This window comes from Stegastes partitus, unplaced genomic scaffold, assembly GCF_000690725.1.
Source record: "Stegastes partitus isolate 25-593 unplaced genomic scaffold, Stegastes_partitus-1.0.2 Scaffold237, whole genome shotgun sequence".
In the NCBI taxonomy this organism is placed as follows: domain Eukaryota; kingdom Metazoa; phylum Chordata; class Actinopteri; family Pomacentridae; genus Stegastes; species Stegastes partitus.
The window spans coordinates 506,120-521,094 of NW_007577968.1; the positions used below are offsets into that span (position 1 = coordinate 506,120).

The 14,975-nt window shown below is 42.9% G+C and overlaps 1 protein-coding gene across 1 annotated transcript; it reads right to left on the minus strand.

Annotated features, from left to right (window-relative positions):
- Positions 1 to 8,279: 8,279 nt before the first annotated feature.
- dusp2 (dual specificity phosphatase 2) lies at positions 8,280 to 11,109 on the minus strand. Its single transcript, XM_008281574.1, has 4 exons — positions 10,499 to 11,109; positions 10,116 to 10,237; positions 9,761 to 9,980; positions 8,280 to 9,248 (listed from the first exon to the last, which is right to left on the minus strand). Exons 1-4 carry the CDS (start codon positions 10,884 to 10,886, stop codon positions 9,031 to 9,033), a joined length of 948 nt encoding a protein of 315 aa, XP_008279796.1. The 5' UTR covers positions 10,887 to 11,109; the 3' UTR covers positions 8,280 to 9,030.
- Between the last annotated feature and the right edge of the window lie 3,866 nt (positions 11,110 to 14,975).

Sequence of the window (14,975 nt, forward strand, 5' to 3'; positions counted from 1 at the left end):
AGAGGCGCAGCAGCATCTTCACTTGTGAGCAGGACCTTACAACAAAATCTAATAAGTGGGGGGTGCCTCCCATCTCCCTCTTGCGCTTCTTTTAGACCCGGTGATGTCATTGTGGAGCTGGGCGTCATGGGATCCTTCTCCTCTCTCTCTCTCCCTCTCTCTCTCTCTCCAGCCCTGTGCTGCTGCCCCCCTACCCATCTTTCCTATTAAATCTATACCCAAGTGGTTCGACAACAGCAGTTAGAGCAGAAATGGCTTCTTGGGTGGCTCTGTTTCGGTCAATTAACTCTACAGGACGCCCAAGTGTCCGGTTGGGTGCCACGTGCTTTTTATAGAAAACATAAGTTTCCTTGTAGGGACTCATGCACATCATCAGATTCTTCGGTGTCCCGTGTTTTTACTGCTCATATGGCTCTTCAATCAAAAACCCTGTATGATCTGTGACTCTGGAGATATTTTCTCTCTCTCCACTATCTTCCATGTTACATCCAACAACTCCTTTAAAATCAACTCTTTCACTGCAGCAGCAGCAGCAGCAGCAGGACCTCTAACCCAGGGCAATGACACTGAATTTTTATCTTTCCAAAAAGGTCAAAAGCTACATTTTTTTATTTGTAGTTTGGGCCAGAACAGATAAGAGCAGCATGGGAGGGGTTGTGAAGGCTGAAAAACACCTAAATATTTGAGGCTGGGTCGGTGTAAATGCTGCAGTGTTGTGTTGTGAGCATCCTGATCGATAGAGGTGGTTAGCTCATCATAAAGGCACACTCATTTTCAGCTGGGAGAAAGTAGTCAGTAAAACTCAGTAAGAGCATAAAAAAATAATAAAGAAAGTCTAAAAATTGGAATAAAACTAAAAGAATCCCCCCCTGCAGAGTGTTAAATTATTGATGTGTTAAACTGTAGGTGGTCCATCCTCGAATTAAAGTGCTTTAATCTGAGGGACTGAATCAGATATTTCACGAGGTTGCATATTTTGCATATAAAGCATCATTCTGCAAGAGCCGCCACATAAATGTTGCAGTGAAAGTGAAGTATTGTTTTCATCTACCTTTCCCTCCCTCCTCCCTGGGTGGGTGCACTGTGCTGGCCTCCACCTCTGCTCATTGTGTGCAGCATTGAGGGGCGGGGAGGGGGCACTTATTTTAACTTTCCGCGCTCATGCATTTGCATCATCACGCCGATTTAAATCCGTCTGCATTGTGCAACCTGCGGGACCTTCCTCCACCTCCCCCCTCCCCAACGAGAACAGACACCCATCCCCTCATCGCTTTGCTGCCTACCTGGGATCAAGCACCCAATTGTTCAATTATGGAGCCAAACCTACGTCACGCTGGCTGCTTCAATGAGCCACGAATCAAACAAGAGTCGATCCTGTGTTGTTTAAGTAGGTAGGTGGCCTCTGTGACACAAACAACATTCACCACACGCATTCTTATGAATGGTGTGTGGGTGGGGGTCCTGTTTACTTGTTTGTGCAGTGCGTCCTCCCCCAACACACACACACATATTGCTGCCTTTAATAAGAGAGAAGCCCAGCTAGTCAACCATGGAATTACAATTGGGAGACCTCCTCTCTGATTATGTGACCCCAAGCAGCAGCCAATAATGGTTGCACATTTCTCGCTCCACGCTACACATTCTAAATATAAAGGGGAAGGGGAGGGGGGGAAGAGAATAAAGCTTTTAGCAGGAGAGTGCACTCCAATCAAGTGTCTCTGTTTCCGTGGGTGAACCGTGCTTAGTAACACGCTGAAAATGCATTCTGGCGGTGAGGGGTGTGCCACCGATGCCAAGGTTACACAGACCGAGCAGCACACAGCGTTCAGTGCACAGTACACTGCCTCTGAAGTGCTTGTTGTGTAAGAGCATGTGGTATACAAACGTGTACACACACACACACACACACACACACACACACCGAGCAGACAATCCTGGAGGTAATTCTGCTGTCATGGATCACGCTCAGTGGATCAGCTAGTTGTGCTTGACATCCAGACTGGAAAAGATTGAGCCTGGTCTGGGCAAAAAAAAAAAAAAAAGAAATAATATTAAAAAAAAAGGCTTCCTTGGAGAAAACTTCATGATTTAAAAAAAAAAAAAAAAAAGTTTCACCCTGGTCGAAATAGCTAAAGAAGGAGCTGAAGAGAAGTTGTGCTTAAAGACTGTGTCCCAGATGAGGTTACTGCAGGTCAGCAGGGCTCTGGTGGGGAGTCGGTGCACATTATGGTTCAGGTCCAAATCAATTACAGCACAGTACCTGCCCCCTTTGGATGCTTTCAATTTAGAGCCTTTTGAGTTATTGGCTTGATTCTGTTTTCTGTGTGTGTGTGTGTGTGTGTGTGTGTGTGCTTTCACTTTTATGAGGATCGGTTTGATTTTCAGACCTGGAGTGAGCGAGGACATTTGCAGAAGGAGGAAATTGTGAAATACTGCAAAAAAAAATCCAGACCCAACCAACTCCAGTCACCTCATGCTTCGATTCAAACTCTAGCGGGCCTTGCTTTTAGGATAAATGGACGATCTGATGCTGTCTCAGGAAGAATAAGCCACTTTGTCTTTGAGTTATTTTAACTTAAAGAGCATCTATGATTCTTGTACATTAACTAAACTCAACACGATTGCCTGAAATCCATCCTGTTGATTTTCTGTCCAGATGTTGTGTGCCATAACGACAGGCTGATGTCTTATCAACTAATTCACTAACTTCACGGACGGCCAGATTGCTTTTTAAAATTACAGGCGTGCTTACGGTTAAAAAATTCTGCCTCATATTTGACGGGGAACTTTTTCTGTCAGATTTGACGTCGGTTTAAAAGGTTGAGTTGAGTTTCGGTGTGAAGTTTGAGAAGATTGAGTTGCCAGAAAATCCATGAGAGAGTGACGCTTCTCGCCACAGATTGATTATTTGAATGTTTTCAGAGGCGTCAGGAGGCAAAACTCTTCAGTATTTCACTAAAAAAAAGTGCACCGGACCGAGGAACGCATCATATCAGAGAGGAATCTCACAACCACAGCATTACAAAGTGTGTAACCTGCAAACAATTACAGGCAGCGCTCCCAGATGGCCATGCTGTAATTTTCCGGACTGCGTTTGTAATTAGAACTACTGCCGCTTCTGCTCGTGTGATTGTGTGTTAAATGACCACACTGTGATGCTTCAGTCCAGTCCGGAGGCATGGAGTCACCAAATCTGCTGGGTGGGCCTGACAAAAAATTCACAAAATTGAAAACTAATTGCCTCCCATTTTAAAAATATTTCAAAATTACCTCATTTATTATTCATGTATTCATCAGAAGGGAACATACTGCCCCTGATATATATGAGAAACGGGGCCCTCTTTAGAGCGAACAACACACACATGTTGCTCCTATTATCTCTGAGCGGTTTTCTCCATCTGGGATTTGTTGTTTAAGACACACAGCCGTGAATAACAAACGCGATGAAACTCCAACGGAACTGTGATCCACGTGCTAATCCCTAATCTCTCACACTCTTTCCCTTTGCAGACACATGGCACATGTAAACACCATCAGCAGATGCTGGCTAATGTGACACGACTGACCCCGGCACTAATCTGGACGCAGACGTTCCCAGATGTGGATTAAGCCTAGTCCGAGACTAAAAGCATATCCAGTGGAGGTTTCCCATTGAAGAGCGTTTTCAGCTTGAATCCACGTTTGTGTCTGTTTTGATTAACGGGCCCGATTGGGAAAAAAACCGAGTCGAGAGAGGCACTCAAACGCAGCAGAGCCTGCTTCATTATCGGTATTTATGACCACATGAAAGAACAGCAACAGGAGCTTCATTGTGTTAACCGACGATCATGCGTTACAAAGCAGCACAGATAAGGAGTGTGTGTGTGAGAGATGTGCACATGTGGCTTTCCTGTGTTATCTTGAAAATAATAATAAAATAAAAAAAGGCTGCCACAGTTCAACAGTCTGCTGGCGTCACCTGCTGGATGCTTCCATCGCTTGCTGTTTCAGAAGCTGTCACTAGAGAGCAGTGTCACACTGTGAACCAGTGATGCTGGAGCACAGTTTGGGGGATTTCAGGTAGAGATCTGACTGAGAAGTACTCAGATTATTTATCTACACAGATGTACCAGCACAACAGCTACAAGAAAAGTCATGCATCCAAAATCCTACATCATCAGCAAAACACAAACGTGTGATATTGGCTGTAACTGCATGTTTAGTTTGTTCACTGCGTAAATGTGACGTTCTGCTGTTTATCTGGTACCAGACGAAGCTAAATATAACTTATTTATGATGAAGACAGCTCAGTGTTTCCCCTCCTGTGGTTTGAGCCGTTTATACAAACTTCAACCTGCTTTAAAAGGTCACAAACTGGTGTCACATTTTTTCACCTTTTATTTACAGTAACAGTTTATTTACAGTAGTTTTAAACCACCTGAGAGGCTCTGAGGGGAAATCTCTCACAGAAAACACTGAAAAATGCTGGAAAATCATCATCAATGGGTACTTTAGACATAAACCTTTAAGTGGAAAATGTTAACCTAGAATACAGACAAAAAAAATAAAGTTATCAAATTAATACAGTGGAGAAAAAGGCACAAGAGTTGCATGAAATTCATAGACTAGAATACAACCGCCTTTAAAATGTACGACTTAATGCACTAAGTTACTTCACACCTTTTCTTTATCGTTGTCCCTCATGTTTAACCCCCTTCTTTTAATTTCTTATGAAAATAAAATGGTTAACAAAGATGCTAAAAAAAGAAAAGGGTTTTCTTTGAATCCCGTGGATCAACAGAAATGTTTTTCTGCCTGGCATGTAAACAAACATCGCATTGATTAGAGAATGTGGATTTTTTTTTTTCCTGCCATGTGACTGAAGCTCGGCCTCGGCTCCTCCAGCGAATCCTCCACTCGACCAAACAAGGTTCTTCTTATATTAGTAGAAAATTTTGATCTTAACAGTCGAAGGGCGACGAATTGCAAGCAAAAAAATGACAGGAAAAGGAGCCACATTAGAGAGCTGGATATCATTGCCACTGTCACTGGACAACTAGTGCAGCACTGCCAGGGACAAACAACACTACAGGCATTGAGCAGGACATCAGAATACAGGATTAGTATGGATACCTCTACTATCTCAGGGGTGTTACCAATACAGCCAGCACAAACCATGCCGATCACCCTATAACCCTGTGCCCAAGCATCCGTTACAATCAGTCATATGCTTCAAATGATGTAAAGCTTAATGAATGTTTTTTTTCCTGGGTTCCTCTCGGCCTTTACCAAAAAAAACCTAACAGCTCCGAGGGGCATTTTTCTGGCCTTTTGTGTGGAAAACTGTGGCTAATGGAAGGAAGAAGCCGAGCGTAACGGTTCTGCCTGCGTACATGTTGGGCAATGGATAGCTGCAAACGAGAGGAAGTGGATTATTTTAGCTATGGCCAGCACAGAAGTGTGGGTGGCATAATTAGCATCATGAGATGAGGTAGATGCTGGCAGCTGGCCTTCTAATGCACTGCGAGTTGTAGTCGTTTCAGCTGAACTGGCCAAGTTGACTGCATGTTGTTTACAGTGTGGATCAAACAAAACGCAGCCACGGAGAAAATCATTAGCTGGAACATACCATGAGCTGGTTTGTCTGATGGTACTGTGATTTATTAGTGATATGTGACCAACTAAAGAACCATTTGGTCCCAAAAACAACACAAAAACTGCATTAAAAGGTAGTTTATGGCTCTAGTTCAGTCATCTGATCAGAATGTCATGAGCAGGGCGATCAGTGATGCGGACTTTCCAAACTTCCCCGACTGTAAAAGTCTTTAACGGCTTTCTATTCTCTCTCAAGTGTTGGTTTTGGCCAAACTCTCCCTGTCAAACGTCCAAAGCGTTTCTCGCAACTTGAGTAAGTGGATGTGAAATTTATGTCAGCGGTTGCTGAGGTCAAAAGGACTTGAGACTGTAAAACCCCACTCTGTGCAGGATAATCCTCCGAAACACTCAGCGCCGCACAGTTTTTAATGCCGTCTGATTCAGCCTGAGCGACTCGAGTGCGGGAGGGTCAGCGTGTGAAATTGTGCATTTGTAACGCGTCGAGTGAAAACAGTCTGAGTCAGACTCACAGCTGGACTCAGTTTAGAGGAAGTAAACCTGTTCAGATCAAACATTATGAAGAAAAACTGGGATATTATCGAGTCTCTACAGGACAGATTCACTGAACCCACGGGGATCGGCTGAAAAACTGATTCTATCACCAGTGTTATGAATTGTCATCCTGCCTCGTTTTGTTTTGCTTCTATGAATCACGTTTTAATGTATTCTGTCTGTCTTTTATCCCTTTACCTTCTATTATCATCTTGCTTTAATAAATAGTCCATTTTATTTATCTTTTATTGCTTTTATTCGTGTTCTTATTTTACTTTAATGAATTCTGACTTGCGTTGTCGTTTGTTTTATAACCTTGAATCGCTTCACCTCGACCATCTCTTTTATGTCTTTTATCACTTTTATCATTGCCTTAATTTGCTTTAATAAATCAGAGCTTATCCTGCGCCTTTTGTTGCCTCGTTGCATTTATTTATGGCGGCGTTTCCTCAGTCTCTGTTTTATTGATGCCTTCATGTCTATAATGTTTGTAGAGGGTGTTCTTACATTGCCTTAATATTCCTTTTCTTCTGTAAAAGCATTTTTTTTTTTACATTCGCATGAGAAGTTCTTTACAACAAAGTCTGACATCCATGTTGACATGAATGCATCCGCGGCTGTTTCTATTCAGGCCTCAACAAACATATGTGCTGTTCTACTGGGAACCTTCCTTTGGCCAAACACGTCTCTGAGGTGACTTAACTCTAACGTCAGCTGTTGAAGGCAACAGCTTTGACCCCTCAAACAAAGGCAGGCAGCCATTTTGGATCTATGCCCTTAAAGCTAAAAGTCCCTGTGATGCCGGCTCTTGCAGAAACCCAACCACCAACGTCGCTAACCCCAGAAACCACTTTAGCTTAAGCTGAGACACTTAGCACTCATTGCACACACAAAAACGCAAATAACAACATATACTGAAGTTCTATTTGTAGAACAAACATTTCGTTAACTTTTGTATGTTCAGTGTTGTTTTAGGTCGTAATAATCTTTTCTTTATTTTACCGGTTCTGTCCAGTCTCCAGCAGCTGTGGTCCTCTGGATGGTTTCAGGCAAACAGGTCCTTCCAGGGAGCTCCAGGCTTTTATACCAGCGCCAACAATCAGACCGTACCAAGTGCCTGCACCTTGAAGGGGTGGACCAGTTGTACGGGATTTAAATATTACTTTCTTTATTTGACTTGTGTTGGGTAGTTACATATATTATGGGTTTGTTTACTGTGATTCATTTGATAAAGTGGAGAAATTGATCTGTTTTGTGCTTTTTGTTGGTAGTTTAGGTGTTTTATGTCCCCCCCTATTGTGTGGAACTAGTCTGATCAGCCAGTATGTATATATATATGTCCCCTTTAGTCTGGTGTGTTTGCAGTTTGTTGGTTTTGGTGTTGCTTGTAGCTTCATTAAGTTGTGTTCTTTTATCTTCTTTCATGGCCTACATTTTGTGTTTTATAACTTTTTTGAGTTAAATAAGAAACCTGTTTGGGAAATTCCCCCCCATGAGTCCTCGTGCTTTGCAGCTCGGTCCCTGGTCTCACTGAGGAGTTTGACCTTTCTTATAATCATTACAAATTTAAGTCATTATTTGATTTTTCTAAAAAGTTTTCTCCCTTTAAAGATCCACAAAGTGCCCTCCACTAGATTTAATCATTGACAACGCACAGTTCAGTGCATCTTGTTTCCTGTTGTGGACATTATCCTTCTTTGTCTACACCAACCTTAGCGAGGAAAGTCAGTTTTTTTTTTAGAAGCCTGTGAGACGCCCGTGGTTTTGTGTTTCCTGTGTTGTACTGCTTGTGTGACGCTCCTTCAGACTAGAGAGAAAATGATGCACATAATCAGTGTTGCACACCTCCGAGTATTGCAGCTATAATTCCTGTTTCCACACCCTGACGAAGATGCCAGCCGACATGTACGCTTTTTATCGTCTGTGACTCAGAGAAATAAACACCTCTAATCCAGCTTAAGTGCCTGGACAGGCTTTTTTGTGCCATTTTTTTTTTATTATTGTAATTCTTCAACCCTCCTCAATCAGTATTCCCTTCTCTAACCACCAGTGATCAGGTTTCTTTTTTATCTATTGACCATATCTCTTAGAATTTCAGAAGTACAGTTTGTATGCAATAAAAAGGTCATCGTATAGAAGAAACAGACTTCATATGTCCTCCAGCATGTTTTTATTTCAGTGGAAAAACAGCAGGAACAAGATGTGACCTCGCAGGTATAAAGTGCAGTGACAGAAATGAACAATGGCAATCGTAACAAATGTTGAAATAATAAATAAAAATTCTATTTACATGATAAAAAAACAACTTCCTCCAGTTTGAGTGTCCTCATCTGAACAGCTACACACCAACTGTGCCAGTTAGTGCATTTGAAAGAATAAATTAGATGCCAAAGGTTTGAGATTCGACTACTATTGCTGTAAGTAGTTCACACAGTGTTTTCTCTGAAATAGACGCGTCACAGTGGTTGTTGCTGTGAAGGAAAGACAATATGCAAATAAGACAGCCCTTACGAACGATCAGGCACATAAGTCAAACAAAAACACACACACACACACACATAAACCAGACAAGCAGGCACAACTCCCCTCGCGTATGAAACGTCAGGGAAATTACCTCATCGCTGCTCCGACTTGCTGGCACAGAATCACAGTGGTTCAAAATGTGGTTATTACAGCACGGTTCACGTTGCCAACTGCCGCTTGTTGTATCAGTAAACCCATTTGTCAGTTTCTCCTGGAAGCAGGAATCCAGGCGTGTGAAAGCCAGCGACACAGCTTTTTTTTTCTGAATGTACACAGAGGGTACACTGTACGTATGATCTGAGTCCTGATAATGCTCTGAGTCCAGCACGAGGCAGGAGATTCAACAGTCATGGAAATGTCCTTAATGCGTTGAGGTCGTCTTCATCCCTGACAGAGAACATCAGTCTCGAACTGCAGCAGCTGTCCCATGAAGGCCAGGTTGGGGGAGATGACGTGTCGCCGCTGCTTCACAAAGTCGAAGGCCTCGTCCAGCCGGACTCGCTGCGTGTGCATGAGATAGGCCAGACAGATGGTGGCTGAGCGGGAGATACCTGCCTGACAGTGCACCAGCACCCGACCACCGCTCTGCTTCACCGAGTCTGTAGGCGGCACCGGAAAAGACAAGACGGAAAGAGGAAGACTGATCAGCATATTGTTATGCTCCATTTCATCACTGATTATGTTTTGCACACAGTAATGTAGCTTTAATGTTTGTCTGAAGAAGTAAAACGAGAATGCAGTCATTGTTTGCTCCTGTGTTAATGGAAACTGGAAGGTTTTTTTGTTTTCCAGAGCTAAACTTTTACAAGACAAAGGGGACAAAAAGAAAAACTTGAGATGTAAATAAATGTCTCTCCTGCAGTTTGTGCAGCATAATCCAGTTGTTTTGTAACCAGATGATTAAACTGTTGGTCCATAAGTCTAGTTTACAAACGGGATTATGGAGCCTAAGCTGCTTAGAAATGTCTTCTGGTATTTTTTGCTTTACAGAGAGGACAAAAAAGATGGCTTACTGGAGCCAGAGGCCAATTTGCTTTGTTTTTAGTGCGTCTTCTAACTTTGGGTAAATGAAACTTTAAGGTCCCACTACAGACGGGTTGGAGACACTCACCGATGAAGGCGATGGCTGTAGAAAAGCAGGCTTTGATGTCAGCAGCCAGCGTATCCTCCACAGTGAGTCGCAGGTACTGAAACTCGCCCTCGTAGAAGTTGGGGCAGGTGGAGGACACGTTGAGCACAGCCGTGATGCCTGCTGCTGCCAGAGTCTCTCTGCGGGAGGAGTGGACGGCACTCCCCAAAAACAGGAAGGGCAGCAGCTCCACTGGACCGCCCTGCAAGTTACAACCAAGATTCATCAGGACGCAGTTTGGTCTTTTGTATGAAATCCCTTTTTATCACCAAAGTGAGCTTTTTAACGCACAGCTTGATTGTTAAGTTATAATCCAATGTGGTGGCTTTTCTCTTACCTGATCATATGCTGGTGTTCTCCTGCCTGTCACTGTTGGCTCTGGTTCCACTGCAGAGACGAGACTGCTGGCAGAATGGTAACAGAGCTCTGGATAGGCCTCTGAAAATCCCTCAAATCCACCTAAATGGAGGTCACACAGTATTAGTTAAGCTGCAAGCTTTCATCACAGTCTTTAAAATGTGTTCTGTGAGAGAATAATAATGACAGAGCTGGTTCCACCCTGACAGCCTGCTCAGAGTATGAAAGTATGCTCAGTGCCTAAATATGAGTTAAAACGTCAGGATTTCGTTAAAAGCGTCAAAAAACTATTTAAACAGTAAACTTTAACAATTTCAGTGTTTAAAACAGCCTGACACCGGAGTGGATTTCTTTTGTTTTTACCTTGCAAAAAGCAGATCTGCGTCTCGACTTCGTTCTGCAGCGCGGTGAGCAGCATCTGCGCCACGCTCTCCGCCTTCAGCTCGGCCACGGAGCCGCTCCGGTCGTCCACCACCACCACCGGGGAGAAGTCCCCGCTGCGCAGCCGGCCCAGGAGCGCCTTGTCCGGGATGAGCCACTCCAGGGCCACCACCGAGCTCTTGGATCTGCGGCGCAGCATTGAGTTCCAGTTGACGTTCCTGGACTCGCAAATGTGCGCCAGAGAGAAGTCGAGAAAAGGTCTGCAGTCCAGCAGCACGCAGCCGGCGGAGGTGTACTGGTCCCGGGGGGTCCTGAGGATGTGGACCAACTCGTTTCCAGTTATTTCCAAAGGCTCACTGCTGGAGGTCATGGCTGCAAAGTGGTTTAAAGTTAATCTAAAAGTAAGAAATAATGAACTATTTGTCCTTGAAAATTAAAAATGTAAAAAAAAATAAAATACAAATAATAAAAAAGGAGCAGTTTTGTGGAAACTTTGGACGCAGGAGTTGATGAAGTATTTGGAGCTGATTTAAAATCCACAGTGAGCGTGTGTAGAGTTGTTGATGTTCTCTCCTTCAGGTCGCCCAAAGCCAGCTTTAGATTCATAGTTTCACTTGTTCATTGATAACAGCTGTGTGGGGGGCGGGGCCTCACGGCCCCTCCTTGTTGTTCCACAGAACAAACGGCGTCAGAGACGGAATGACCATATTTGGTCTGGCCGGCACTCCTCATATGGACACTGACGTCAAACCTGATTTTCCTACCGCGCACGTGGTCGTTTGGGGTTATCCCGTGTTTTTGTGTTGAATGACGTGATGCTGAGCCGAGCTGCAGAGGAAAGGCTGAAGGCTGACTTCTGTTATTTGGGTTGAATTAATCCTGCTGCTGCTCTGCTTTCCTGCTTCATGCAGATCTCACACAGAAGCCACACTTTCCCAAAATACTCTGAAATGTTGCAACGACAAAAAGCCACAACAGACTTCTCCTCCTGGTTCTGCTGGTAAATCTAAAGCTTCTCTGTGATATTACAGCGTGTTGCAACGTGAACAGTAAAAACTCTGCACCACAAACTGTAAAAAAATAAAAATAAATGCTTTTAAAACGATGAAAATCTGGCAGTGCCACAAAAACATGTTAGAAAAACTGTGAAACTAATATCTGTAAAATAATGAGACTTTAGACTGATCTAAATGCAGTAAAACGAGGCCTTTTCTTTTGTGAAAGAACAAATTATTATACGTAGAAATGCAGATTTTTGATGCAGATTTGATGTTTTTTTAACAGTTAAAATGTAAGTTGTTACTTTAAATTATGACTTTTTCTATATTTTATCTGTAATTTAACAAAATTGAGAAAAACTAAAATAAAAATTGAACGAATTATTTGCCATTATTTAATTCATAAGGCACATAATTTTCATTCCACATAATGGCTGATAACTGTAAAATATGAATGTTGCTGCTGACAAAGTACCATTTGTAATAATAGTATTAGAATCAATATTTTGTGATGAGATCTTATTAGTTCTTTTCTGTCATTTAACAAAACAGAAAAGATCTGTAACATGAATGTAAAGTGTTAAAACATACAATTCTACAGATGCAACCGTTGCTTCTGTTCATGCTATGAAGACTCGGGCCTGTGCCGGTTATAAAATTACAGTTTTATCAAATCGTCCCACTTCACAAACTGACACGGTGGAAACTAACTTATATAAAACACTCATGATCATAACTGAATAAGCTGCACTTGAGGCTGCTAATATACATTTTTTGCATTTTCAGTAAATGCCATGAAATATCCATCACTAACAATGGGTACTTTGAAAATGTAGATCTTTAAAAATAGTGCCCAGATACATAATCTAATATTCAGAAAGGCTGAGCATTGTTGCAGTAATTTCCTGCAACTGTACATTTGTTGCGGATTATTTCTCATGGTGGATTTGTTGCGTTATGATAAGTATGTGGGATTGATTGAAAAAAAACAAACTGTGCCTTTGTTCAGCACAATAAAGCTCAGTGATGTCTGCTTTTAAAAATAGAATTTCTGAACAACTCTTCAGACAATGCTTGTTAGGGGAATCTAGTTTTGGTCTGTTTGCAGGGTTGTAATATATAAAATAGAAGCACACAGAACATTATCAGACTAACTGTGTCCTTCTCTTGATTATTAGTATTGGGATGAACAAGAAAAGACATGATTTAGACGCAAGTCTTGGTAGAAAGCTGCGTAAGAAAGAAACCGTGTCGCCAGTCATGATTACAGTGAAGACAGTTCTACATTATTATTGGTAAATATGAAAGATGGCATCACACAAACTAGGTCATCAGCCAGTTACTGCTGGTTTTTATACTGAAGTGGTAACAGCTAGGACGCAATGCTGGCTCTTTCTTGGTAACTTTAAAGCTTCTAAAAATACTTTCCCCCCCTTCATTTCCTGCTGTAAGCTTTGGGTTCTATGTGAACGTCACATTTTCTATCAAGTTTACAATGATTTTGGTAATTTTACATGAGTGATATCTGTATGTATCCTTTTGTTCGTCATTATATTAAAGATTTTAAGCATCTCAGTGGGGACAAGGCAGCTTTACACACATGGACCAGGCAAGAGTTAATATTTGAACCAGAACATGGTGACAAATGAATCAGTTAAACCTCATCAGTCCACACAAACACATCTGTGGTGAAGCACGGTTAGCTGTTGAGCTGTTAACAAATAACATTCTGTTTTCTTGGACTTTAGTTGTGAATATTCAATTGTAGAAAAACACTTGAAATGTGAAATCAGGTTTTTTAAGCACATTTAAGAGTCTTTTTTTTGTCGCTTTTACTTCAGTTGTTTCTAATGTGGGTCGATCCGTTGTCAGTGAGCAACATTGAAGTCAAACATTAGTGAGTCTAATTAGGGAGTCGGTGTAGATGTAGAGGCTTCCGCCCCTGGATACAGGAAATTCACAGGAAGATATATTTAACGTGCAGTGTGGGGTAGTTTATATCACAAGGTGTAATCTGACGTCTTTGTCCTCGTTTCCTCATAACCCACATTCAAATCCCTCTGCCTGTCCACAAAACGTCTCCCACTCAAAACCTCTGACTCCACTTTCTTCATGTTCCCACTTCCCTTCCTCCCCTCCCTCACCGCTGCCGGCTGCCGTAGCACTCCCACTTTGTCATTCCCCCTCCCTGCTGAGGCTGCAATTTCAATCCACAGCAGAACCAACAACACACACACACACAGAAACTTTGATACACAGTTTATCATGGCTGTCAGCAGAGCCGCTGAGCAGGCATTTACTGGAGCCTCAACCTGTACTTTAGGTTTGCACACACACATGTGAACCCCCGGTGAAGGGGTGAGGGCTGTGGAGTTGGAAGATTGTGACGTGAGTGTCTCTGTACGAGGGTGTCTTAAAGAATGCTGCTTTTTTTTTTGTCAGCAGTCGCCCCCATGACAGTGAGCCCGACAGGAAACAGCACCACACATACATCCTGTCACCATCCATCCAGACCTCCGCCTCTGCTCACACGCCCCCTCGCGATGCATCACTACGACCTTTGCCGCGTTTGTCACGGCTCACGCTACCGATCCCTTCATCAAAAAGTTTGTCAGAAATTTCCCTGAAAAACCTGAGCAATGATATGTGAGTTCACAGGTGACTTCATGGTTGCGGTGACTCACATCGATCGCTCTCTTTCATTTTCATTTATTTTTAAGCGTTTCATAATCTCCGCTCTGTTAACCAATCAGAGCAGCGTGCCGTCTGACATAATGCCAAATTGGTTGTGTTCGATTTTTTTTTTTCACTGTCCTATAAAAAGACATTTGAACCTGACGCACCAGTGAACCCGATGACAGCGGACGCGTCATGAGGCAGAAACGGCAGCAGATGTGTGATGCAAGGCAGACTTGTAGAGGTTTAGGAGATGATGACAGAACTTGTGTAAATACATGTGAGTATTTTTGAATCACAAGCTGCCGATGTCATCAAAACGCGTGAAGACAGAAAGTCTAGCCGCGGTGTTGTAAGACAGCTGTGACTTCAGAATGATGGGCTCGTTACTAACGATGCAAACACGCGCCTTCACTCGTCTCTGTGAATGAACGGACGAGTAACGAAACATCAAAAGGACCTCTGACGAAAACATCTGCTGCTTGCTTTTACCCCCTCCTTCCCCTTCCACGCGGGGATTATCCTGGATTAATTGGATGGCTGGGGCTATTAATCTCTGAAAAACACTGTAATCCAGGAGATTTACCTCATCCCCGGCTCCTCTCATAAACGCCCACGTGACGGCGGTATCACTTCATTCAGCGGGAACGTGCTCCCTGCTGGGGGAGGGAAAGCCGAGGGGATTCTGGTGAATTTTTCAGAGTTGTACATTATGATCTCTTCACGCCACAAACTTTCGAGTTGTACGAGCGTGATCTCCGCGCTGGCTTCACCCTGCCAATAAA

What these genes read in the sequence shown, in the direction of transcription:
- dusp2 (XM_008281574.1), bottom strand. Translation starts at nt 10,886, where the DNA reads ATGACCTCCAGCAGTGAGCCTTTGGAAATAACTGGAAACGAGTTGGTC. An exon ending in GCAGATCTGCTTTTTGCAAG is followed by an intron (nt 10,238 to 10,498) that starts GTAAAAACAAAA and finishes ACCTCCATTTAG; the next exon opens with GTGGATTTGAGGGATTTTCA. An exon ending in GAACACCAGCATATGATCAG is followed by an intron (nt 9,981 to 10,115) that starts GTAAGAGAAAAG and finishes TGTAACTTGCAG; the next exon opens with GGCGGTCCAGTGGAGCTGCT.